The following is a 27,520-nucleotide window of genomic DNA, read 5'->3' as shown; positions in this document are numbered from 1 at the left end:
TCATTACTCAGAGGAAACACATTGGAAGAAATATTTTTCCAAATACAAGTGTAGATGAAATGTAGTCAGAGTCGTCATTCAAAGTATTACAACTTGCCAACAAGCAAAACCACAGTAAATGGCTAATAAAAATGAATCTTTGTAAAGAGTAAAAAAAAAATTACATTATTGTATAGAGTAGTTATTTCTCAGACAATACTGTCAATTAATAGTGAAGTTTTACTTCCTGTCAGTTAAAAAGAACAAGAATTCTTCAAGCTAAAGAATGCAGACATACATCGTCTGTGAGAATCATAAAAAGATCAAATGTAATATTTTCTTTCAACCCAGACAACTGCCTTGAGATTTTCCATTCAGACAGCCTTGAAAACTGCCTCCAGCATTTGACAATTACTTCTGACAAATACCATTTGGCACTGAGTGATGTTTTAAGTGAAATAAAACAGTGAAGAAAACTTTACATGATGAAAGGATTTTTTTTTATTCTTAAGAAGTGACTGTAAGTTATATATTCACAAGATAAAGTTTATACTTCCTGTCAGTGACAAATTCCATGTGATATTCAGGGCTGAGGTAAAGTTTGTTTGACAGTAATAGGAAAGGAAGACAAAACTCATTCTCATGTCTTTTAAAGCAGCCAGAGTTTTCTTTTTTAGTTATAAACAAAGGGAGATCTGCAAATACCTCTGTTCTACATCATTCTTTACAATGTAAGTGGTCTAATGGAGAAAATTATTCATTAAAATGGTCAAAATGCATGTAGCGTGTACAGAGGATCTCTCTCTCACAGACTCTTGATGGTCATCCAAGTTGTAACCTGCAACTGGTAACAACTATAGAATATCGGCATTTGTTTTAAAATGTTTGTCACTCATGGGGACCCTTAAGGATAGGTTAAAAGTATTCAAGGAGCATAAACTGATGGGAAGTGGGTGTCACACTGTCTGGATTGGCTCACGACCATGAGTGCCTGCCTCAGGACAGACTGACTGTGTTCTACAATTAGGTTTCACCAACCCAGTAACAAATGTGAACTCCTGGATCACTGTAACAGTCTTACAATGGAGTCATAGACAGTACCCTTAGACTCTCCAGTATATCTTGCCACCCAGGCAAGCTGGCCTTAATGATAAATGGTCACTTACACCAAAAAATCACAAAATATTCAGGTTGTTTCCAGTCCCAAGAGACTAGTTACTAACCCCAGATCAGTTGGTACCCTCAATCTTACACCACAGACAATGCCTGTAGCCAATCCTGTAATAAACTATGTATTAACTAGGAAAAAGAAACAAGAGAGTTAAATACAGGTTAAAGCAAGCAAATATATACACACAAATGAGTTACCCTTTATGGTTCCTAAAGATGACAGAGATGTGATGATCTGTCAATTCAAGAGGTCTTTCAGGGCAGTCCCAGAGGATAAACCCTGGGGATCTTGGCCTCAGTTTAGCATTTCTGTCCCTGTGAGATGTTCAAACAGCAGAGATGGAAAATTTGTTTGTATCTTTGTTTTATTTCCTAGATTCAGCCTCCAAGTCCATAGGACAAGCTTCCTTGCACGTATCATTTCCAAGATGCAACAGGGCCATTCGCCAATCCTTTGTATTGCGACATTCCTTGATGGTCCATCTGATTTTGATAGTTTTTCTGGATGGCTGGGGAGAAACACTCTTCCCATCTGAGTTCACAAGTTTAGAGCAAACATTTTCAAAGTTATAAATCAAAAGTTACATATTTCTTTATAGCATGGAATACAAGCATTACAAATACGATTAATGCATGCAGCACAAATAGACACTCTATAAGAGTCTGATCACTAAATACATTCTTGTAAGACTAATACCTATTTTGAGCAAAACTAACACAAAAGTAAACAGGTCTGGTCTCCAGCTATGAGTTTGTCAGTTCTTAGCTAATGCCTGCAGCCTTGGCGAGAGCTGGCACCTGGCCTGCTAGTGTCACAGTGGGTTTTCAGCATTTTGATTTTAACAATGATTAAAACAGCCAGGTATTAGAACTTTCTTTGGCATTTTGCAGACCAAAAGTTGCAGTGTTTGTGGCACTGCACTTCTCTCTATATCTAATGATATGGCTACACTTTGAGCTGGAGGTATAATTCCCAATTTGAGGAGACATACTTGTGCTAGCTCTGATTGAGGTAATGCACTAAAAATGGAATGTAGCTGCAGGTGACATGAGGCTGGCAGCCCCAAGTATGTACATGTCCAATCAGTGACAATGGAGCTACATCAGTGTAAATAAGAGGAGAATTCAGGACCCGAATCTGTGAAAAAGAAGAGTGGACAGTACTCAATTACACCAGGGCAACCTCATTAAGGGCATGTCTATACTACAAAATTATGGCAACCTCAGTCAGGTCGGCATACAGCCACTGCAATAATTAAATCACTTTCACGTGTCTACACTACACTTCTTGTGTCAGCAGTGCACATCCTAACTAGGAGTGCTTGTCCCAATTATATTGTCAGTGTAGGGCATTCTGGGATGCCTTCTGAAAGTCAATGTAAGCAACAGAGTCTACACTGACATTGTGTTGACCTAACTACATCGACATTGACTCTATGCCTCTCATGGAGGTGGAGTTATTATCATAGCAGGGCAGTTATGTTGGCAGGAGTGTAATGTTAGTATAGACACAGAATTAGGTCAACTTTTGCTGCACTGTGTTGAGCGAATTCTGTAGCATAGACTAGACCTCAGTCAATGGGATTGAACCAGAATAGCATCAGACCAGAATTCACCCAAGGTCTGTGTCCATGTCTTGGACTGGAGTTTCAGACATGCTCTAAATTTGGGGAGGCTACTACAAAAAAGATAGATAAAACATAAAAAGATGGAAGCATGACGAATAAGAGATAATGTTCCTTCAAAACATTTTGCTTCTGTTGTGTCCTAAATGCAGAGGACTAAAATGACAAGGTGGTTGAGGTGACAACTTCTATTGGTGGAAGAGACAAGCTTCTTCTGTGTACCTCGCACCCATGTTTCTTAGTATCCTGGAACCAAAATTGAAGCAGACTAGAATATAAGCTTTGTAACTTGATCCTAACAGCAACTAAACAAATGGATATTTTTCTTGACTATGGAAATCAAGTAACAGCCCACTGAAAAAATGATACTCTCCCCCTAATATTAAAATATAAAATACAGCAAATATAATTATTTCTTGATAGAATGTAGTTTCCTCTCTTTCTGCAGTACATTTGCATCATCTAGTGGACATCTACAGAAATTACACTAATTTCATGCAGTTTGATCAGTATTGTGTTTTTGAACACCTTTGTGTTTGTTCTGAACTTAGCACATTGTGTGGTTAGCAGAAACAATAAATGAGAAATTGTTTCACATTAATTCTTTGCTTACTGGTATATTATGACTAATGGCAAAGTAGAAACCTCTGGGCATTCCAGTCAAAATGAGAATGTTCTCTAATTCTGTGTCCTGTGCTGATTGGCTGTTCACTCTAACCCTCCCCTTCCCCTCTGCAGGTCTCTCCACCTCAGCCTCTCAACACCTGCCCCTTCTACTCTCTCCTTCCCTTCTTTCCATTTAGCTGATCCCCTCCAAACTAAATCCACCAACCTGTCTCCCTCCAAAAACTTATGGAAATAACTAACATATGCCATTTGCTGCCATCACACTGTTCACTCTGCTTGTGTGTTCTACCTCTTCCCCCACCATGACTATGTTGTCTATTTGCACAGTATTGCCTCAGTTTCCTTGTATTACCTCATCTGCTTGTATCTAGCTGTCAGCTCATGTTCTATATGCAGATTGTAAGGTCCTTGGGGTAGGGATGTCTCTTTGTTCTGTGTGTGCAGCATCTAGCACAATGGGGTCCTGGTCTGTGACTGGGGCTCCTAGGCGTTATGGCAATATATAATATAAATGAATAATAATAATACAGAACTTCATTGCAGTGTTTTAGACATCCTAAAGAATATTAAAATATAAAACTCAAGAGAATTATGTGATTTCTTTCCATTTCAGTGTGTGAATTAACATTGTATGAGTTTGGGTTTTAGATATAACTAAAACCAGTCACGAATACCAAGATTCTCTTGGTTTCATGTTGAAATGATGAAACACTATGAATTCCACATGATTTTGCTGCAAAAATGAACACAAGGGTAGGTTTGCAAAGTGTTCAGCAAACTTAGTCTAGGTGTACTGTATAATTAAACAAACCAGGCAGCTGGTGCAGCAAACCTTTCCCAGCATTCTGTTTATCATCTTCATCTATAATTATAGATGCACTAAGTGCCTGCAACCACTTCAGATTAATTCCCAAGGACCGTCTTCAAAAAGATTTTATATTTGCAGGGAGCGTTCAACCTCAGAGGGGCAATGTATCCTTCACTTAAAGATTTCTTCCTTAGGGAGTGTCATTTTTTAAACATTTTCATCGTGTACGTAAAGTTTTAATTAACAGGGCTTGAGAGCTGATGCTATCTTATCTTGTTCTGAACAGTTAGATCTAAAAACATTAAGAAATTATGAATGATCTCTACCCTATCGCTAAAGAAATGTGAAAACCAGAAGCCACTCGCCAGAAGAGATCAAAGAAAATCCACAGGATGTTCACTTTAGAGTGAGTTTCTATTCTAAGTGACTCAGGGAAGATAGCATTGTAGGGTGCCATGTTTATAATTTTTCAGTGAATCCAGATTTCATTTGTTCAGCTCTCATATACACACGCACACACACACACAAACAAAAAAACCCACTTTTCCCCCGCTAAATGCCAGCAGCACACCTTAGGATCTGAGAGTCAAGCTGAGTTATTTCTTGCCTCAAGTATTGTCACCAGCCATGAAAATTTTGCTCCTGCTGCTGTTACACCTATGTAGTCCTATTGTCTTCTCTGTAGTTGCACAAGTATAACTGAAGGCAGAATGTAGCTCTGTATTTGGGACTCTAAGCCCTGGTCTACACTAGGACGTTAGGTCGAATTTAGCAGCGTTAAATCGATGTAAACCTGCACCCGTACACACAATGAAGCCCTTTATTTCGACTTAAAGGGCTCTTAAAATCGATTTCCTTACTCCACCCCTGACAAGTGGATTAGCGCTTAAATCGACGTTGCCGGCTCAAATTTGGGGTACTGTGGACACAATTCGATGGTATTGGCCTCCGGGAGCTATCCCAGAGTGCTCCATTATGACCGCTCTGGACAGCACTCTCAACTCAGATGCACTGGCCAGGTAGACAGGAAAAGAACCGCGAACTTTTGAATCTCATTTCCTGTTTGGCCAGCGTGGCAAGCTGCAGGTGACCATGCAGAGCTCATCAGCACAGGTGACCATGATGGAGTCCCAGAATCGCAAAAGAGCTCCAGCATGGACCGAACGGGAGGTACGGGATCTGATCGCTGTTTGGGGAGAGGAATCCGTGCTATCAGAACTCCGTTCCAGTTTTCGAAATGCCAAAACCTTTGTGAAAATCTCCCAGGGCATGAAGGACAGAGGCCATAACAGGGACCCGAAGCAGTGCCGCGTGAAACTGAAGGAGCTGAGGCAAGCCTACCAGAAAACCAGAGAGGCGAACAGCCGCTCTGGGTCAGAGCCCCAAACATGCCGCTTTTATGATGAGCTGCATGCCATTTTAGGGGGTTCAGCCACCACTACCCCAGCCGTGTTGTTTGACTCCTTCAATGGAGATGGAGGCAATACGGAAGCAGGTTTTGGGGACGAAGAAGATGATGATGACGAGGAGGTTGTAGATAGCTCACAGCAAGCAAGCGGAGAAACCGGTTTTCCCGACAGCCAGGAACTGTTTCTCACCCTAGACCTGGAGCCAGTACCCCCCGAACCCACCCAAGGCTGCCTCCTGGACCCAGCAGGCGGAGAAGGGACCTCTGGTGAGTGTACCTTTTAAAATACTATACATGGTTTAAAAGCAAGCATGTGAAAGGATTACTTTGCCCTGGCATTTGCGGTTCTCCTAGATGTAGTCCTAAAGCCTTTGCAAAAGGTTTCTGGGGAGGGCAGCCTTATTTCGTCCTTCATGGTAGGACACTTTACCACTCCAGGCCAGTAACACGTACTCGGGAATCATTGTAGAACAAAGCATTGCAGTGTATGTTTGCTGGCATTCAAACAACATCCGTTCTTTATCTCTCTGTGTTATCCTCAGGAGAGTGAGATATAATTCATGGTCACCTGGTTGAAATAGAGTGCTTTTCTTCAGGGGACACTCAGAGGAGCCCATTCCTGCTGGGCTGTTTGCCTGTGGCTAAACAGAAATGTTCCCCGCTGTTAGCCACAGGGAGGGGGGAAGGTTGAGGGGGTAGTCACGCGGTGGGAGGAGGCAAAATGCGACCTTGTAACGAAAGCACATGTGCTATGTATGTAATGTTAACAGCAAGATTTACAAGATTTAAATACCGCTGTCCCTTTTTTTTTCTCCACCAGCTGCATGTGTTTCAATGATCACAGGATCTTCTCCTTCCCAGAGGCTAGTGAAGCTTAGAAAGAAAAAAAAAACGCACTCGCGATGAAACGTTCTCCGAGCTCATGCTGTCCTCCCACACTGACAGAGCACAGACGAATGCGTGGAGGCAAATAATGTCAGAGTGCAGGAAAGCACAAAATGACCGGGAGGAGAGGTGGCGGGCTGAAGAGAGTAAGTGGCGGGCTGAAGACAGGGCTGAAGCTCAAATGTGGCGGCAGCGTGATGAGAGGAAGCAGGATTCAATGCTGAGGCTGCTGCAGGACCAAACCAGTATGCTCTAGTGTATGGTTGAGCTGCAGCAAAGGCAGCTGGAGCACAGACTGCCACTGCTGCCCCTCTGTAACCGACCGCCCTCCTCACCAAGTTCCATAGCCTCCACACCCAGACGCCCAAGAACGCGGTGGGGGGGCCTCCGGCCAACCAGCCACTCCACCACAGAGGATTGCCCAAAAAAAAGAAGGCTGTCATTCAATAAATTTTAAAGTTGTAAACTTTTAAAGTGCTGTGCTTAAAGTGCTGTGTGGCATTTTCCTTCCCTCCTCCACCACCCCTCCTGGGCTACCTTGGTAGTCATCCCCCTATTTGTGTGATGAATGAATAAAGAATGCATGAATGTGAAGCAACAATGACTTTATTGCCTCTGCAAGCGCTGATTGAAGGGAGGAGGGGCGGGTGGTTAGCTTACAGGGAAGTAGAGTGAACCAAGGGGTGGGGGGTTTCATCAAGGAGAAACAAACAGAACTTTCACACCGTAGCCTGGCCAGTCATGAAACTGGTTTTCAAAGCTTCTCTGATGCGTACCGCACCCTCCTGTGCTCTTCTAACCGCCCTGGTGTCTGGCTGCACGTAACCAGCAGCCAGGCGATTTGCCTCAACCTCCCACCCCGCCATAAACGTCTCCCCCTTACTCTCACAGGTATTGTGGAGCACACAGCAAGCAGTAATAACAGTGGGAATATTGGTTTTGCTGAGGTCTAAGCGAGTCAGTAAACTGCGCCAGCGCGCCTTTAAACGTCCAAATGCACATTCTACCACCATTCTGCACTTGCTCAGCCTGTAGTTGAACAGCTCCTGACTACTGTCCAGGCTGCCTGTGTACGGCTTCATGAGCCATGGCATTAAGGGGTAGGCTGGGTCCCCAAGGATACATATAGGCATTTCAACATCCCCAACAGTTATTTTCTGCTCTGGGAATAAAGTCCCTTCCTGCAGCTTTTGAAACAGACCAGAGTTCCTGAAGATGCGAGCATCATGCACCTTTCCCGGCCATCCCACGTGGATGTTGGTGAAACGTCCCTTGTGATCCACCAGAGCTTGCAGCACTATCGAAAAGTACCCCTTGCGGTTTATGTACTCGGCGGCTTGGTGCTCCGGTGCCAAGATAGGGATATGGGTTCCGTCTATAGCCCCACCACAGTTAGGGAATCCCATTGCAGCAAAGCCATCCACTATGACCTGCACATTTCCCAGGGTCACTACCCTTGATATCAGCAGATCTTTGATTGCGTGGGCTACTTGCATCACAGCAGCCCCCACAGTAGATTTGCCCACTCCAAATTGATTCCCAACTGACCGGTAGCTGTCTGGCGTTGCAAGCTTCCACAGGGCTATCGCCACTCGCTTCTCAACTGTGAGGACTGCTCTCATCTTGGTATTCATGCGCCTCAGGGCAGGGGAAAGCAAGTCACAAAGTTCCATGAAAGTGCCCTTACGCATGCGAAAGTTTCGCAGCCACTGGGAATCGTCCCAGACCTGCAACACTATGCGGTCCCACCAGTCTGTGCTTGTTTCCCGAGCCCAGAATCGGCGTTCCACAGCATGAACCAGCCCCATTAGCACCATGATGCATGCATTGGCAGGGCCCATGCTTTCAGAGAAATCTGTGTCCATGTCCTGATCACTCACGTGACCGCGCTGACGTCGCCTCCTCGCCCGGTATCGCTTTGCCAGGTTCTGGTGCTGCATATACTGCTGGATAATGCGTGTGGTGTTTAATGTGCTCCTAATTGCCAAAGTGAGCTGAGCGGCCTCCATGCTTGCCTTGGTATGGCGTCCGCACAGAAAAAAGGCGCGGAACGATTGTCTGCCGTTGCTCTGACAGAGGGAGGGGCGACTGACGACACGGCTTTCAGGGTTGGCTTCAGGGAGCTAAAATCAACAAAGTGGGTGTCTTTACATCAAGGAGTTCACGGAAGGAACTCAGGCAGGACTTCACGGAGGGTTCCAATAAGAAATGGTGCACCTAAGTTATCGTTCTTATTGGAACAAGGAAGTTAGCCTGGCCTCTGATTGATACATGGCTAGATTTACCTCGCTGCACCTTCTCTGTGAGTGACTGCAGTGTGACCTAGAGGAATGAGTCCCCTAGACAGGGGAGGAGGCAAATGAGTACAAAACAAATCTGGTCTATTTCTTGTTTTGACCCACTCCATCTATCTTTTACATCTTTGGCTGGCAGCAGACGGTGCAGAAGGACTGCATGCCATCCACATCTCATGGCTGCTCGGCAGAAGATGGTACAATACGACTACTAGCAATCCTCATCTCTTGCCTGCCTGGCAGAAGATGGTACAGTACGACTGCTAGCAGTCCGTATCGCCTGCCCGCTCACCATAAGACGGTTCAATAGGACTGACTGCAGGACTAAAGAGAATGACCTGGTCAAGTCACTCCAAATTTAGTCCCTGCGCCCATGTCTGCCCAGGCGCTCCTGATCGACCTCACAGAGGCGACCAGGAGCACCTCGGACATGACGATGACGGCTACCAGTCGTACTGTACCGTCTGCTGCCACAAGGCAAGGGGTTGCTGCTACTGTGTAGCAGTGCCGTACCGCGTCTGCCAGCACCCAGGAGACATAGGGTGACGGTTACCTGAGCGGGCTCCATGCTTGCAGTGGTATGGCGTCTGCACAGGTAACTCAGGAAAAAAGGCGAAAAATGATTGTCTGCCCTTGCTTTCACGGAGGGAGGGAGGGAACGGGGGCCTGATGATATGTACCCAGAACCACCCGCGACAATGTTTTAGCCCCATCAGGCATTGGGATCTCAACCCAGAATTCCAATGGGCAGCGGAGACTGCGGGAACTGTGGGATAGCTACCCACAGTGCAACGCTCCGGAAGTCGACTCTAGCCTCGGTACTGTGGAAGCGCTCCGCCGAGTTAATGCACTTAATGCATTTAGAGCATTTTCTGTGGGGACACACACACTCGAATATATAAAACCGATTTCTAAAAAACCGACTTCTATAAATTCGACCTTATTCCGTAGTGTAGACATACCCTAACAGTTCTGCTGCTGATGTGCAAGTCAGATCTGAATATAGCTTGCTTCCCCCATATCTATAGTGGTGCTGCATCACTGACAGGAGTAAAATGTAGTAAAAACCATAGTGGTGGTACTGAAGTTTGCAGATCTGCCTTGGACACCCACAGGGAGTAGATCTGTGGAATGAATGAGAATGGGCTATTTTTACAGTGTCTCTTTTCATAATAGAGCTACGTTTAAATGACAGACTGATTAAACTCTTTGAGCCAAATGTTAACTAACAGCAAGTTACTAAAACTAAGCTACTAAGATAACAAGAGTCCTTTTGAGCTTCTAGAATGAGAGCTAGAGAAGCTAAGAATGTACAAAAGTGGTTAGGTAAACCATCTTAGGATGCCTTAGCTCAGATGTATTTTACACCCTGATTCAGCAAACCACTTAAGCCCCATTGAAGTCTTACACATGTGCCTAAGACTGCAATTCAGCAAAGCTGATGTTGAAGCATACTACACAGGCACTGGTTGTGACTTCATACTTAAGGGTGGGGCAGGATTTTGCCTTTGACGTTAGTCTACTAATGTCAAACGGTAGTGTATTCCTGCAAGTCCAAGGCCACCTAGCATACCTAGAGAAATGGAAATAGCTCTAAGCAATCTCCCACCCCCCCAAAAAAATCTTAATTATAGCCCCATATCACCTCAAACTAATTTCTAAACCCCTCTCTTTCTAACTCTGTAAAACACTGCTATTAACTATTCAACATACACAAGGCCAGATCTTCAGCTGGTATACATTGGCCTAGTTCCATTAACTACACAGAAATATGCAGATTGATAGCAACTCAGGGTCACACCTACGTTCTCTAGGGATAATTTTATTAAATGAAACTAAGCGGAAAATCAGTTCCTGGCATTAGTCACAGCTAACGGCCTGAAGTCCTCAGGCCAGCTCCTCAGCACCGAAGTTCTCTTTGAACCGCCTCAGTGCTACAAAAAGGATCCACATGAGCTACTGAGAATTCCCCTGACCTAGGAGAATTTTCAGCTGGAGCAGAGTTAGCATAGCCAGCTTCACACCACCCCTTCTCAACACTCCGGGGACAGCGGTCACGTCAGAGCAGGCAAAAGCATGGCTGGAACTCGCAACACTCTGGCCCTTCCCCAGCTGCTGCAAGGGCCCCTAGGACATGTTACACGATGGTACAACCGAGAGTGTAAAATGCTGGGAGTGATTTGTAGAGACTCTTGCCACCACTTCAAAGAGATTAAGTTATTTTAGAAGTGTTTAATAGATGGGCTTTGCGGATGTAACTAAAAATGTATGTATGTATGTTCGTTCAGTTTTTTATTACCTTATTATTTGTATTACCGTAACATATATGAGCCCTAGTCATGGCCCAGGCTCCTATTAGGTATGCTAGGAGCTGTTCAAACACACAATAAAAATACAGCCTTATGTTATTTTTGTATAGTTCATTTTACGTATGACTAACATTATAGTAAGACTTCCTTACAAGATGCAGTGTGAGGCCATGAGCTGCTGTAACATAGCAAGCAAAGAGCAATTGGGTACCGTAAAAAGAGCAATAAAGTAGCAATCAGCCCCTTCCCAGAGTAGTCGTCTCTTCTATTCACATCATCTAGGCTTTTCATCCCATTTCAGTAATTATCTGACAAAAATAAAATTCTCTCTCCACCCATCTTTCCAAATGCCCAAGCGAACAGAAGAGTCTTGCAGCATGATGGAAAAGTTAATAAATTCAGGCATTGGTAGACCAAGGGTGGGTAGGGGGAAATTACAGAGGAGAGAGACCTGCTATGAGAAAGTCCTCCTGCTTAAAATGAAAGAACTCTAGCTCCGGTACCTCCGCTGATCTGAACTGTGGCAGTGTAACACTTAAGGTATGTCTACATGCTGCCATAAAAGTAGAGACACCGCACGCCCAGCTAGCACACATATAAACAGCAGTGTAAATGAGGAGGAACTGCTTAGGTGAGCAGAGTATCCTACACACTTGAACCACGTGGTATATACACCCAGCACAGGCTCTCTACACACCCACATCTATGCTTCTATTATTAACAGTTTCACGTCCCACTGCCCGAGCCTTTTCCCTCCACAGTGAGAGGCTCCGGCACCAAGGAGTCAATGATCTGGAAGTAAATAAATATAAAAAAAAAATCACTGCTGATAAAATTTGCACATGACACAAAAAGATTGGCATAATAATGAGGACAGGGCAGTCATTCAAAGTGATCTGGATTGCTTGGTAAAGCTGGCCCCATTCAGACAAAATGCATTTTAATCCAGACAAATACAAAGTTACTAGTAGGAATAGGGGGAGGATAGTACCTCTGTACACAGCATTAGTGAAACCGATACTAGAATTCTGCCCCTACAGTCCTGGTATCCAAAATTTAAAAACAATGTAGAAAATTTGGAGAGGGTGCAGAAAAGAGCTCCCTAAAATGATTCAAGGGCTGGAGAAAATGCCTCACAATGAGATACTTATAGAGCTCAATATCAAAAACATTGAGAGGTGACTTGATTACAGCGCACAAGTTCTTTCCTGGGGAGAAAAGACTGGGTACTAAAAGGGTCTTTAAACTAGAAGAGAAAGGCAGAGCAAGAACCAATGGCTTGAAGCAGAAGCCAGACAAATTCAAACTGGAAATAAGGCACAAATCTCTAGCAGTGACGGTGGTTAACCACTGGAACCATGAAAAGTGGTGGATTCTCCATCTTTACTGATTTCAAGTCAAGACTGGATGCCAAAGTGGAAGATAGGCTTTAGTCAAACAAGTTATTAGGCTCAATACAGGGGTAACTGGGTGAAATGTAGTGGCTCATGATATACAGTAGGTCAGACTAGATACTCTAAGTGTCCCTTTTTGCCTCTAACTCTGTAAGTCAGCCAGCTCCCCAGCTGTACAGGCCCTGTGCACATGACAGTTTTCAACCGACTTTGTAGCCATTTATCTATGTCCTTATACCAAGCCCATAGCCATGGAACCTAAGATATCCCCTTTCCTTCCCTCTTCAAGCTTTGCCCATCACCTGCACATATCTCCCTTGACCAAGACTTTATCCCACATTAGCTTTTCCAAAGCTACCAGGGTATTAGTAAATGGATGACATGCAGCAGATCCATACTAGAAAACACAAAAGTCAGAGACCAAGGGCCTGCAGGAAAGCACACAAAAAAGTAGTAAGATGCAAGATCATTCACACAGGTATGGTCCTAATGTCAATACTTACCCTAACCCTCCAACAATTATGATGTCCAGCCAGATTGATCAGGAAAGGCAAAAAGGGGACAGGCGAAGGAAGTTTCTCCATGTGACAATCAGGACTGGTGGAAAGTATCAGAGTGGATTTCCTGAATAGCCAACATGCAAACTGTTACAACATCACAGCTCAAAATAACTCAAGCACATCTGTTTGTTGTTCAGAAGAGGAGCAATAATCACATAGATTAGCAACAATCTGGAGGAGATTTTTAAAATGGAGGAGGGAAATCCAAACTTCTGCATGATGGCCACCACCCGAGCCTCCAGCATCAGTGTACTATACATGCATTTGGGTGGGCACTGGATGATTGTTTTTCAGTCATTCTGGGGCTGACTTGGCGGGGATGATTATATAAGGTCTGGAGCATAGGCCAAGTCCAGGGACCATAAATGAGATAGAAAAGGGTCAGCAGAGGATGACGCTGGCACACAAATAACATAGGGTGAGGCAAGTAGCTCTGCACTGCCCTCCCTTGTAAGCCACAAAAGTAGGGACATACCAGGGAGTAGCTGCTTGGCACTGTGGAGATTATGGACTGCAGCCCCTGGGACTGCTCTGATTATGCCAGAACCTGTTTTGGTCCCCACAGCAGCCCAGAATCCAGATGACACAAAGGTGACAAAGCTACTCTTGCCCCCTGCATTTTCTAGGCTGCGCCTCTCAGGAGAGGAGGCACAGAATATGGCCCTATGGCTGATGCCAACACCCATAAATGAAACTGGACAGCTTTTCCACCATAATTTTACATTATTCCTTGATGCTACTGGTCATCAAAAATGTTTGGGTCAAGCAGGCCTCTAGCTCCTGGTAAGTAAACGCCACTGTGTTGTGACAGTCATGGTCTGCTTTCTGAACAGGTCAAGTTATTGCAGTGTGCAAGTTGTACAGAATCGCTGCTGATGTTTGCAGGATTGTCAGATCTTCCAGGCGCAGTACTTCTACCAAAGCCAGCTGGTTTTCAAGGTTCACCTTGTCCTTTTTCATTTGGGAAATCTGAAGTGAATAAAAACCAAGAGGATATTTAAACTCAGTAATAAAAATAGATGTAGCCCATAAACAGACATTTACGACTAGTTAATTTGTGCCAGAGGTAAGTGACATCAAAATGCGTACTAGTTACATTTTATGACTTATCAAGAAAACAGAATTAGTGGCAAAATGAAAAAGCGTTCATTCAAAATCCACAACACAGACAGAAAACACAGACTAAACCCAACGTTAAGAAAATATCAGGTTCCTCATTAAGTAGCCCAGTGTTCATAGGAACATAGGAGTTGCCAGACTGGATGAGACCTAAGGTCCATCTAGTCCAGTATTCTGTTCGCACCGGTGGCCAGCACCGCAAGGTTCAGAAGAACCTTACAGACGGTAAGCAGATGTTCAGCAATCTGCCTCCTACAGTAGGTCAGAGATGGTAAGCCTAGTTATATTGTAGTCACCAATACTACTCAAGCTACTCATAATTTCCACCACAACTTCCATAACCACCCCGCATCCACTCAACGCTCTCTAGAACACTGCCACACCAGCATCTACTTTCTGGACACCACAATCAACTTCAATAATGGACTCGGCTAGTTACTTCATGAATTAGCTCCCTTGCTTGAGTTAAGACAAAGTCAAGAATAGCCTCTAGAACTAGCTTTTGTTAGAAGCAAACTCTTAACGGATCAAAGTTTTGACACAAGTACTCAACACTGTCCCATTGTGCCTTTTGAACAGTTTATATCTGAACTTATAGAACTGAAATCTCCACTGTCATCATTTCATTATACTTGTCTGCCTCGGATTTCTCTCAACATTGTGTATTCAGTTTCCTTTTCCTGATCCAGAGGACAATAGCATAGCCCTACTAATACATTTACATTCTTACAATTTGGAATTTGTATCCATATAGATTCAACTATGTAGTCCTCTCCTCTCTTAATTTTTTCTAGCTATGTTCAATGGAATCCTTTATATACAGCGCTATTCCCCCACTTCTTCAGTCTAGTCTGTCTTTCCTGCATAGATTGTAACCATATCCGATTGGTTTTTAATCATTCCACCACATTTCTATAATGCCTACTACATCAAGGTCCTCTTCCACTGCCAGGCACTCTAGTTCACTCTTTTTGTTTTTAAAATTATTGCATCCCCTCTGTACAGGTTCCCACTTCCCAAAAATGTTCCCCAGAAACTAAGATGAAACCCCTCTTCTATGCACCATGTTCTCAACCCCACACGGATACTGGAAGGACTTCAGGGAATGCTCCCCTCCCCCAGATCTGGACCTAAGCCTTCTACCTAGCAGTCTAAATTTAGCTTCCTGGACTTCTCTCCTACAGCTCCCAATGTCATTGGTATCAACATGTACCACCATCATAGGCTCCTCCCCAGCATTCACCAGAAGTCCATCTAGGGTCTTGTAATATCCACCACCTTTGCAACGGGCAGGCAAGTCACTACACTGTTCTCTCAGTAACGACATACCTAGCTGTCTATTCCTGATGATCTAATCCCATGCCGCTGCCTGTAATTCCATCCCCTGACACAACCTCTTTGGTGTCTGAGGAATTGTTCATCTCCATTATCGCAGTGGGAAGGAAATCCCATCTAAGAAGGTGTATCCTTCCATTTCAGCTAGGTGCACTTCCATCATAAGATTGGCTTCCTCAACTGGAAGACCAGGGAAGTCAGCTCTGAGGTGGGCTTGCTCTACAATGTCCCTATATGCCACATCTATAAATGATTCTGTCTCTGCTCCTCCAGTTCAGGCCTAAATAAGCTGTACCTAGGCTCTGAGGGCCATGAGCTGCTTGAACTGTGTGCATACATGTTTTCTTTGCTGAGGATGTATTTTTATAACATTCTTAACAGAGGTGCATTTTGTTCTCAGGGAAATAGTAATTTAATTTTACTGTAGGCAATTATATATGGCACATTGGTCTATAGTAGAGTCGACACTGAGTAGGTGTTTTGATCTGTTGTATTTTTAAATGACATTTATATTAACAAGAGCTCAAAAGCAGCTTTGTCCACAGGACATTGGTAGCGCAAGATGCCCTTTCATACATTTGCCCAGTCTAGCCACAGGGTGACAGTTCGGTCATTTCTTTCTGTGTGTTGTGAGGCCCTAAGCAACGCTGAGGAAGTGCGCACATGAGATGCATGAATGAGTCTGGGCACTGACAATGTTATCTGTCAAAGGGCAATGGGCTACCAGTCATATCCAGGGAAATGACTGGGCCTTAACTGCCTGAGAACCTCTGTGACCCACTGACTGTTAACCCAGATAAGGTTTTTGGGGGAAGTACGTGGACTCGCAGTTTAAGATAGATGTGGTGATAAAACTGCTTGCAGGAAGGAAGGCCCCAAAAGTGAACCAAAGGTTAAGCCTGACCACCCTCAACAAGGATTGGACAACACACTAGTCGGGGTCACCAGTGTGGTTAAATGTTGGGCTGCATATGTGTGTGTTTTCTGTGTGTTGCCCCAGCTCTGTGCAGACAGCTGGCACAGCAGACCTCGAGCGAACTGCCCAATGACCACAAGATCTGTTAGGGTCCGAAAGCACCAGGCCAGATTTATTGTCTACAAAGCTCGGTACTAGTATCCCGCAGACTCTACCGGACCACGGATACACATATGCCCGTAACAATGGACCAGCTCAGTGAACGGTGGGACTTTCTGTTCCTCCCTAGGCCAAAGATATTCCCTCTGAGATACATCTTTATACCCTGATACAAACAAGTTATTACTGTCCCATAGTTAGTTACTGCCCCCTGACGTGGCTAGTTATCACCCATCACCTTGTATATGTTAATTCAATCAAAACATCTCTATTACGTACTGTCATCCTGACCTTATCTTTTAGGATGCGTTGCTGTTATTCTTAGGGGATGTTTTTGTACCATCCTTGATATGGGAATGTTCTGGTACCACTTAATATCGGGATGTGTTTGTGTGAGTAGTCTGGGCTTAGCACTTCTTAGAAACGTGTATTTTTTGCAATACTAGCCCTGTTCTTGCCAGATGCTGTAAGCAGGTCCCGCCCCATACCAGGCCTCTAATACAAGAGCTTTTTTGTCTCAAGCTCTCTTCCTACTACAAGAGATATGGAACCTGTGATCTCTCATTTGCTTGGAAAAATCTCTGGGCGGTACTGGGAGAATTACCAACTCTTATTACAACCTTAAAAAGCTAAGCGTGCTGCTTCATGTGTCACCACAAAGACAGCCAGATGGCTGATACCCTACTTTTCCTGGGCCAGTCCCCAGGAAAGAGGAGAGAGATTCTCTTAGACCAGCCAGCTGACCAGAGGATGACACATATTAGCATAAGATATCATAGAATCATAGAATATCAGGGTTGGAAGGGACCTTAGGAGGTCATCTAGTCCAACCCCCTGCTCAAAGCAGGACCAATCCCCAATCTGAGCCAAAAGACATCATCTGGTTCCCCAAACTACAGTTCCCGACTGACTCTGAGGCTCCACGGGACTAAGCAAGCCGAAGAGTAGATCCTTTAAGTATTTTTCTCTTTTGAATTCTTTTCTAAGATAACTGCGGGGATGCCTGCAACTAATAGACTTTTCCTAACCATTTGTTTGGGAGGAGGTAGTAGTAACAGTAGAATCACATACTGGTTAATCCATATAAGAAAACAATAACTGGACTCAGACTAACCTAAATTCTTAGCAAATCCTACCCTAGATCGAAAGGGGTCATCCTGTGTCTGTAGAGGTGTTAGCACAAACCGCTCTGCTGGAGAGAGGAATCTTGAACTCCTGATTCCAGTGTACTGAAGGTAGAGAGGTGGGAATGGGGGTGGGAAGGGGCACAGACACGTCCCCGCGACAGTGGCACGGCACCGCAGCTGTACCACCATACCGTAGCCACTTCCTGCAGCAACAGGAGGGTTTTTTCTGCGGATTAGGTAACCATCCTCTCCAAGAAGCGGTAGCTAGCTCAACAGAATTCTTCCATTGGCCTAGCCACATGTATATCAGAGATTAGGTTGACCAAATTACGTGGCTCAAGATGCAAACATTTTTCACAGCCCTGAGTGACATCAATCTAAATTTTAAGTGTAGACCAGTCCTGAATAAGCCATTCAATGACAGGCTCTCCAAAAGGATGTATCAATACCTGTAGGGCTAAGGAGGAGCTGGGGAAAGGGGAACGGCGGGGGGGGGGGTGAAAGGATTCACTCTGTTATATTGGTTTCATGATTTGACTACAGATCATGTTCCTACAATGATCTGATCAGTTAAACATAAGAACGGCCATACTGGGGGAGACCAATGGTCCTGCTAGCCTGCCATCCTGTCTTCAGAGGGAATGAACAGAACGGGGCAATCATCGAGTGATGCATCCCGTTGTTCAATCCCAGCTTCTGCCAGCCAGAGCATGGAGTTGCATCCCTGACTATCCTGACTAATAGCCATTGATGCACCTGTCCTCCATGAATTTATCTAGTTCTTTTTTTAATCCAGTTATAATTTTGGCCTCCACAACATCCCCGACAAAGAGTTCCACAGGTTGACAGTGCGTTGTGTGAAGAAATACTTCCTTATGTTTGTTTTAAACCTGCTGCCTGTTAATTTCATTGTGTGACCCTGGTTCTTGTGTTATGTGAAGGATTAAGTAACACTTCCTTATTCACTTTCTCCACACAACTCATAATTTTATAGAGCTCTCCCATATCCCCCCCTTAGTCATCTCTTTTCCAAGCTGAACAGTCCCTGTCTTTTTTTTCTTTTTTTGGGGGGGGGCTCTGATTCTCAATCTATTTTCTTGTCAAGTTATTGATGTCAATTTACGCTATTGTTAATCCCTTAATTAATTCATCTGATCTCCAGTGTAACCTCAATTTTATTATCGCATTGTTTTAGGGAAATGCACTACGTTAACTAGCTTTGTATTTGCTTATTTATTTTCTTACTTAATTCATAAAAAGTACACCTACTTGGTTTTCTCTCTTCACATCAGATGGCCGTGAGGTACACAACACCAGATAAAGGAATATGATGGCCACTACACTCCTCCTGAGTTAAAGCCTATCACCACTGCAAGAAGATTACTGCATGCATTTTTTAAAGAAAATCATTGTAACCGTTGGACCATTTTCTGATCTCAGTTATACTGATGTAAATCCAGAATCACTTCAGTGCGGTCAATAGCAAGGGGCTTTTTTCATTTGCCACCTTTTTATGCTTTACCAAGTGTTCCTAATCAAAAACCCACTTGAATTAAATGGAAATAATCCCATTGATTTAAGGTCCATATGCATAATGTACACCAAGATATTCCAAAAAGAGTGACAGTCCCCTCCAACTCCCCCAAAGCAGGGTAAATCCTAAACTAAGGCACCCTTACTGTACCAGAAGCCAATCTCAGTTATATTGGTGTAAATCTGGAGTATATTATGCCTGAAGCACACTTTGAATAGAAAAACAAAAGGCACCTTGCCCACAAAAATAAGCACTTAGCTAACGCCGGAAATAAACTGATAATTGTAAGTCAAACCATTGCCTGTAAAACACACAGAGCCAGATGCTACCCTCATTTACATCACTGAAGTTAATGGTGTTACTACCAATTTATGCTGGGTTGTCTACACAATACTGTAGTCTGCACTAGAGGGGTGCAAATTTTAGTCCACACTAGCGTGTTGCAAACTAACTTATCTGTGCTGGTGCACACTAAAAGTTCCCTAACATGCATTAATGTAGTCCTGTTTCAAACAGCAGTATGTTAACATACAAAGGAACTTTTAGTGCACACCAGCAAAGTTCACATGGGCCTGTTAGTGCGCAACATGCTAGTGGGGACTAAAATGTATACCCCTCTGTTCCAGACTACAGCACCACATAGGCAAGCCCCTTGGTGGCGTCTGCCCCATTGTATTCTTCTAGCCAAGTTACCTGGTGAAGGATGTGCTGTGTCTCCTCTATTAAAGAAAAGCATATTTTTGCTGCTATGTTCAAACTGCTCTCTTCATTTCTGGCTGAAATTTTATCACCAAGCAGCACTTTCTTCCAGTAGGTACTAAAGCAAAAAATATGTTTGATAAGTGATTATTTGTTGCATTCCTGAGCCAGAAGTTAAACTGAAGTTATACCCCAAAATAAATAAATAAAAACCCAGATAGATAACTAAGTCAAAGTTAGACCCACCGCACTCAGATACCACAATGATGTGCATGGTTTAAGCCGCTGAGTAGAACAGAACACATATTGCATGGTATGAAAGACAGATGGGTCTCAGTATCTTTCAGCTACTTTAACATGTTCTATCGAGGACTAAACCCTCACAGCGTAGAGGAGTGTAAATATTTTTCCTTTTAATTTTAAAACATATTTGATAACTGACAAAGCTCACCTACCCATCTGCAAACAATACCAAGATTTTGAAGGCCAAATTCACTGCTGAAATAAGCAAGATTAATTTTGTGACATTGGTGCTGAACCTTTGTACTTCAGTGATGAACTTGGCCCTGAAATTTCAAAAGTAGTCCCTGAAATATACTTTTCAGAGAAATCAGACTGATGTCTGAGTTCATGGGACCCATCAAAGTGACAAATGTAAGAAACAGAAACCTAACATTAAAGCAATATACAGTTCTTGGAGTAGGAAGGGAACAACAACAGAATGCTTGGTGTTTAACTGAATACAGTTGTCATAGATGCAACAAGCAGACAACAACTTTTAAATTATAGATTGTTCCAAATCCTTCTTGCACCTCAGTTAGTTAGTGTGAGAAGACACAGATTAGAAAATAATGCCTCTCCTAGCCCTCTAAATAAATGACCACATTTCTATAAGTGTATTTGAAACTTACAATTCATCTGCTCCAAGACATAACAACTTGAGAGCCGTGAGGAGTCTCCATGATGGCCCATCCCTTCCAAACGTCAAATTTCTAAAAGTGTCAAAAATTACCAAAAGGTAGAAAGCAGGAGTTCATTACACAGTTTGTGATCTTCACACTAACACTAACTGTGGCAACAAAACGTCTGCCTAGTGGCAGCCTCCTCCCACCCTAGAACATAGTTAAGGAGAAGCCGATCCACAGTCCATGTGGGAACTACACTGTAGCATCCAGGGCAAAAGGATTCTCCCCAGCTCCCTTTCCTCTGCTGCTTCCCACAGCCTTGAAACAGGATGGTATAGATTGTCTTGTGCTGACCCCTAACCTTGATCTTTAGCTTTCATATTGCCTTTTATCCACTTAAATTCTCTTCCACTATCAAGGAGTGAAACAGAAAACCTATATATTTTTATAAACCAATTTTTTTGCAAGTTTAAAAAAAAAAACATCTGAACTTTTATTTCAGTTTTGTTGTAACTATTTTCTCAAATGGAAACCAGAGTTTTAAAGAGATACCTACTCTAACAAGTTATGATCCTTTAGAATGGAAAGCTTCATATTTCTCTGCTTGTCTGCCGAAAGGAGATGCTTAAGAAGGATATCTGCAAAATATATATTTAAAGATCCTTAAGCAACCAGTTAACATTGAAAACAAGCTAACTTGAACTGTAAAGTATTTTCTTATATTTTAACTATAATCAATCTTCCAACTGAACAGTACACAAAAACCAACTCAGATAATGTCAAAACTTTAATGAATTTTACCTTGAGTTGAAGAACCCCTCTGAAGAGCACTCAGAAACTTGCAGGATTGAACCCAGAGAGAGAGTTAATTCTGGCATTTCCTAACTTTTGAGTACTTGACCTGGCAACCTTAATAATGTTATTTTAACACAATTTTTGACATATAGTCAGTTCTAAAGCACCAAGAGCCAGATGCTCAGCTGGTAAATCCACATAACTCCACTGAAGTAAATGGAGCTAATTTATACAAGCTGCAAATCTTACTTTAAACAACCTCAATGCTTTATAATAAAAATGTAACTTGTCTACTGCATACTCATTTCCAAACAGCTGTCTCTCTCTCTTCACATGCCTGCATAAGCAACCAAGGCTCACTGACAAAAAACAAAAAAATTCACTTCCCAAGCTACTTTTTGGCTCTCCAATCAGCTTGTTGGCCAACTCATAACCAAGTCTTCACCACATAATTATTAATTTTCTATAACAATGACTTGGCTGCCTAATAGCATGGGTTTCTCTTATTGTGGTCTCAGTTCAGCAAAGCACTTAAGCACATGCTTAAAACCAACTTTTGCAGAACTGGGGCTTCTAAGACATGCGAGCATCCTATGAAAAGGCTCTATCAATATTTAATCTGATACAGATGCATGCACACACACACTTGAGGGTAGTTTGCAAAGATCTCCCAGCATTTCCAGTTCCATCCTTAAATTATTCTCTAAAGCCACAATCCTGCAAACACTTAAGCACATGCCTAACTTTTACTCGCACTAGCAGTCCCATTGAAGCTAGTGTTGCTACTCCTGTGCTTAAGGTTAACCAAACACGTAAGAGTTTTCAGAATAAAGCTAACTAAGTTTCACAGCGTAACAAATAAAACCTGAGCAAATCCACAAAAATGATAGCCACTTAACACAAACACACAGTCACACTCTTTTAGTTAAAAATTCCTATTGGGTGTAGTTCAAAAAGACAAAAATGGAACCAACCCAACCCTATATTTCACTTTAATGCTGCTAACAATCCCAAAATTGATCATACTGGCTACAGCCTAATGCAGAGTGAAACTATGTAAGCTTCCTCACTGCCCCTCAATTACCACATTTATCCAGATGAAGAGATAAAGCTGCCTGGCTCACTAGTACTTCACATTTTAATATCAAGATCAAGCTACCAACCTGCTGAGACATAAACTCCACTCTGTGGGTTGTTGATGGCAACGAACCCATATTCTAGCAGAAGTCGCTGGTTATCATGAGGGCCGTAAGAGATAAACAGTTCTTCATGTCTTCTGCAATGTGAATCTGTCCTGATTTCATAACATCTCGTCTGCTCATTAAATGCAGCTTTTACCTTTGAGAAATTTTAAAAAGACAATATTTCCTCTATAGCAGTGAGGGGGAAAAAAAACCCATCAGACCTAGACTGATAAAGACCAGTAATATTTTCTTACTGTGACAAAAGGCTATAAACGTCTAGAACTCAATGATGAAATATTTGAAGTGATTTTGAAGACTGGGGATTGTCTTTGTTGCACTTAGGATCTTATCTGAAGAAGAGGAAAAATTCTCTAAAATACTAAAACAGAACAAACATAAAATCCTTGGGTTCAAGGCTGTGCTGCCTCCAGGAGGCAGAGCATAGAAGGTCCAGCTCAGGGGAAGCGGGAACAAAGCTAGCTTTAAGCCACCTTTGTGCTACCCTGATTCTGCGCGGTCATGTGAGTCACTGTGGTCCCTGGCATAAATCAGAGTAACTTTATAGGCAGTCCTGATGAGGTTGCCATAGGCTGCTTTCAAGCCTAGTGCCAGGCACTATAGAAACCACATGCCCCCTGCACTGTGCCTTGTGAGGGGGATAATACAGAGCTGCTTACAGGGCCCCTCTGCTGGGGAAATTCTCCCCAAGCCATTTCTGGAGACATGGGCCAAAATAATGGCATTTGGCGCAGGCATAAACATGTGACTCATTGGTCGGCAAACCACCTGGTGGCTGGGTGTAAAGACGTTCCTCATGGTGTAAAGACGTTCCTCCTTTAGCGCCCCCTGCTGACAGCCATTCCACCCCTACTGCGGTCTGATTCTTCATGCAACTCAGCCCCCCTCCTTCCAGCTCACGTAGAGTCCCACCCCTACCAGGGTAAACCAGCTAGTGGTCCTTCGACTCACGTTGGACAGTCAGTCTGAGTACGGACTCACCAGTCCTCCTCTCTAGTATCAGGGGAGTTCAGCAGTCCTTACTCCTCAGGGAGAGAGGGGGACACCCCCTCTTCCTTGGTGGGCTGGTAGAACTCAGGCCCTCCGACTCCACTGGGTCCAGACCAAGGACCCTCATTACGTAGTCAAGGCCCTTGCGGTCTCCTGGTCCACGTCTTACCTTATCCTGTCTTGGGCATTTATCTCAGCCTCTTCCCAGGCTCCCAGTATATCAGCTCCACTCTAAGCCGCTTTCCAAAGGGTCATTGCAGGCCTTCTTAGCATTTTCTGCTACCCAGCTGGGTCTGTTGCAGAGGGGTTTTCTTCCACTCCCCTGGCAGGGCAATCCCTGACTTGGCAGAAGTCTTCCTGCTCCTTGCAGGACCCTCCACCACTGGGGAGAAACCTGGGTGGATTCACCTCCTGCCACTTTCTTTCCTAATTGCCTGAGTGTCTCCATTGCAGAGGTACCTTCCTTCAGGGAGGCTTTGTCTGCCAGCAACCCTACCCAGCTCCCTGACTCCAGCCAGGCTTCTCTCACTGAGCGAGAGCCAGAAATCTGCTCTCCTTCCTGGTCAGCCCCTAACTGAGCCAGGGTCAGCCCTTTTAACTTCTCCTTCACGTCTGACACATACTGCAAGTGTAGTGGGGTGACGCTGATTGTGCCCACAGGCTTTCATTAATCCCTTCAGGTTGAGTGTGGGTTTGCTACACCTCATCACACCAGGGTACTGGGGGTGGGCAGAGGCGTGGAATCCTTTCCCCCATCTTTATTTTGCCACTTGATTCATAAAATCAATTCTATTTGTGAATTCACTCTGGGTTACATGATACGTTTTAGTGGTGTATCTACTGAGCCTACAGCTGTTCTACAAACACTACACTATACACACCAGTCATGACCCTTCAGTGGTATGCTGTGTTCCGAATTCATCAGAGACAAGAATGTGGGTTCTGCACAGAGTCAGTGAATTGTACATCACAAAAACTATGGTTCTGTTTTTCCAGCTTCTTACCTGAACATTTGGACTGTGGTTTAGCAGATCTAAATAAGGCGCTAGTGCATAAACATCTGGCTCTCTAGAGAAACATTCCCTCTGTAAATGCTTCATGTACACTGTTCTAGTATTAATGGTGCACCAAGCCCACCGCAGGGCATCGTAGTTAAAAACAGTTTCTACATTCTCAGTAAACAAAGACTGCAGAGAAAAGAAAAAAGTCTTGGAAGAGGTATACAGTTCCTGGACCACTGTTCTTTGCTCCTCAGCCTTTCTTCTTAAGGGCTCAGGAAGAAGTCTCACTACTTCTTGCTCCAGACAAACAGGGCACGTATAGGTCTTTGGTAAAACATCTAGATAAGGCTTCCACACAGATTGCTCACCAGCATATTTCTCTGCTATTAAAAATGTGCACAGTGCTATCAAAGGAGATATGGGAGGCTTCCACCTATCAAAAACATAACAGATACACAGAAGTGAGATGGATAAAATACAACCACACATATCCTTTTAATACTTTGAGATTTTAAATAAATATTTTAAACTTCTTTGTAGTTTACCTGCAAACGTTTTTTCATTATTTCAAAGTGATTTTAAATTTATTTTACTGACAAGCTCTTAAAATACTGTACCTAGTAAAACGTTGGATTTTGTTTAAACAAAAATATAAAATAGTCTTCTATACTCTATATCACCTTTTGTTATGAATTTGCTGAAAGGGTGCATTCATATAGCACTTCGTAGTCTCATATTTGAATTCCTTTCTTTTAGGACATGCACATTTAATAATTTGAAACAAATCATTTACAATTCCATTTAAGAAGGGCCCCATCCTGCAAAACCTTACTCATTGAGCAATCCGCATGTATGCAAGTAGTCTTGTTGAGACCAATGGGAATATGTTGTGATGCTTCTTGGGTCACCCAGAGCTATGAGTCACCTTGTTACCACCTGCCGCCAGTACGAAGGAGTCCTGCCTGTGCTCAACTGGATGTCAGCTTTCTAACACAACCAGCCCATCATAATAGCACTCTCCTCTGACTATATTAGCCCTTCATTTGCCCTGCAGGTTGACAATAGATGCACCCCAGGCCTTGCGTCCCTTCAAAGTGTCACCCTGTGCTAACCAGCCCCTGATCACTGGACACCCACAGAAATACCAAATCCTCTGTTCCCAAAGAAACAGTGTACCAGTGTTCTAAACAGTAATAAATCACCAGGACCAGATGATATTCACCCAAGAGTTCTGCAGGAACTCAAATATGAAACTGCAGAACTACTAATTGTAGTCTGTAACCTATCATTTAAATCAGCTTTTGTACCAAATGACTGGAGGATAGCTAATGTGACGCCAATTTTTTTTTAAAAGGGCTCCATACGTTACCCCAGCAATTACAAGCCCGTAAGCCTGACTTCAGTACCAGGCAAACTGGATGAAACTATAGAAAAGAACAAAATTGTCTGACACATAGATGAACATAATTTGTTGGGGAAGAGTCAACATGGTTTTTGTAAAGGGAAGTCATGCCTCATCAATCTACCAGAATTCTTTGAGGGGGTCAACAAGCATGTGGACAAGGAGGAACCAGTGGATATAGCGTACTTAGATTTTCAGAAAGCCTTTGACACTCACCAAAGGCTCTTAAGCAAAGTAAGCTATCCTGGGATAAGAGGGAAGGTCCTCTCATGGATTCGTAACTGTTAAAAAGATAGGAAACAAAGGGTAGGACTAAATGGTTAGTTTTCAGAAAGGAGAAAGGTAAATAGTGGTGTCCCCCAAGGGTCTGTACTGGGACGAGTCCTATTCAAAGTATTCATAAATGATCTGGAAAAAGGGGTAAACAGTGAGGTGGCAAAAATTGCTGAGGATACAAAACTACTCAAGGTAATTTAGTCCCAGGCAGACTGTAAAGAGCAACAAAAGGATCTCACGAAACTGGGTGATTGGGCAACAAAATAGCAGATGAAATTCAAATGTTGATAAATGCGAAGTAATGTACTTTGGAAAACATAATCCCAACTATACATATAAAATGATGGGGTCTAAATTAGCTGTTACCACTCAAGAAACATCTTGGAGTCATTGTAGATAGTTCTCTGAGAACATCCACTCAATGTGCAGCAGGAGTCAAAAAAGCAAACAGAATGTTGGGAATCATTAAGAAAGGGATAGATAAGAAGACAGAAAATACCATATTGCCTTTATATAAATCCATGGTATGCCCACATCTTGAGTACTGCGTGCAGTATCTGAGTGGTCGCCCCATCTCAAAAAAGATAAATTGGAACTGGAAAAGGTTCAGAAAAGGGCAACAAAAATTATTAGGGGTATGGAACGGCTTCCGTATGAAGAGAGATTAATAAGACTGGGACTTTTCAGCTTGGAAAAGAGACGACAGAGAGGATATGATAGAGGTCTATAAAATCATGACTGGTGTGGAGAAAGTAAAGAAGGAAGTGTTATTTACTCCTTCTCAAAACACAAGAGCCAGAGGTCACCAAATGAAATTAATAGGCAGCAGGTTTAAAACAAATCAAAGGAAATATTTTTTCACACAACACAGTCAGTCTGTGAAACTCTTTGCCAGAGGATGTTGTGAAGGCCAAGACTATAACAGGGTTCAAAAAAGAACTAGATAAGTTCATGGAGGACAGGTCCATCAATTACTATTAGCCAGGATGGACAGGGATGGT

General features: G+C 43.2%; 2 protein-coding genes across 11 annotated transcripts in view; one reads left to right on the top strand and one right to left on the bottom strand.

Moving 5' to 3' along the window:
- Positions 1–499: 499 nt before the first annotated feature.
- Positions 500–27,520, bottom strand: part of SETD4 (SET domain containing 4) — a 78,117-nt gene continuing 51,096 nt past the window's right edge. For 5 of the 10 annotated variants that reach the window (XR_012160991.2, XR_012160985.2, XR_013636408.1 and 2 more), the window contains 7 exons: positions 24,845–25,274; positions 22,812–22,986; positions 21,410–21,491; positions 20,860–20,940; positions 19,943–20,066; positions 13,003–14,028; positions 9,959–11,897 (listed from right to left, as the gene is read on the bottom strand). Coding sequence is in view for 2 of the 10 variants with exons in the window: in XM_078854610.1 (XP_078710736.1) it covers positions 13,894–14,028; positions 19,943–20,066; positions 20,860–20,940; positions 21,410–21,491; positions 22,812–22,986; positions 24,845–25,274 (1,027 nt within the window). In the remaining 8 variants the exon portion in view is untranslated. Of the gene's footprint in view, positions 3,021–8,431; positions 8,626–9,758; positions 9,921–9,958; positions 14,029–19,942; positions 20,067–20,859; positions 20,941–21,409; positions 21,492–22,811; positions 22,987–24,844; positions 25,275–27,520 lie in introns of those variants that run through there. The other 5 variants (XR_013636406.1, XR_013636405.1, XR_013636407.1 and 2 more) reach the window with 5 other exon arrangements.
- Positions 5,089–6,804, top strand: LOC140905394 (myb/SANT-like DNA-binding domain-containing protein 7). Its single transcript, XM_073328691.2, has 2 exons — positions 5,089–5,884; positions 6,438–6,804. The coding sequence occupies exons 1-2, from the start codon at positions 5,302–5,304 to the stop codon at positions 6,521–6,523; spliced, it is 669 nt and encodes a 222-aa protein (XP_073184792.2). The 5' UTR covers positions 5,089–5,301; the 3' UTR covers positions 6,524–6,804.

This window comes from Lepidochelys kempii, chromosome 1 (genome assembly GCF_965140285.1).
Source record: "Lepidochelys kempii isolate rLepKem1 chromosome 1, rLepKem1.hap1, whole genome shotgun sequence".
Taxonomy (NCBI): domain Eukaryota; kingdom Metazoa; phylum Chordata; order Testudines; family Cheloniidae; genus Lepidochelys; species Lepidochelys kempii.
Note: the sequence above shows the minus strand (reverse complement) of the source record. Positions and strands in the feature narration are given on the sequence as shown.

What these genes read in the sequence shown, in the direction of transcription:
- LOC140905394 (XM_073328691.2), top strand. Translation starts at nt 5,302, where the DNA reads ATGCAGAGCTCATCAGCACAGGTGACCATGATGGAGTCCCAGAATCGC. An exon ending in AGGCGGAGAAGGGACCTCTG is followed by an intron (nt 5,885 to 6,437) that starts GTGAGTGTACCT and finishes TTTCTCCACCAG; the next exon opens with CTGCATGTGTTTCAATGATC.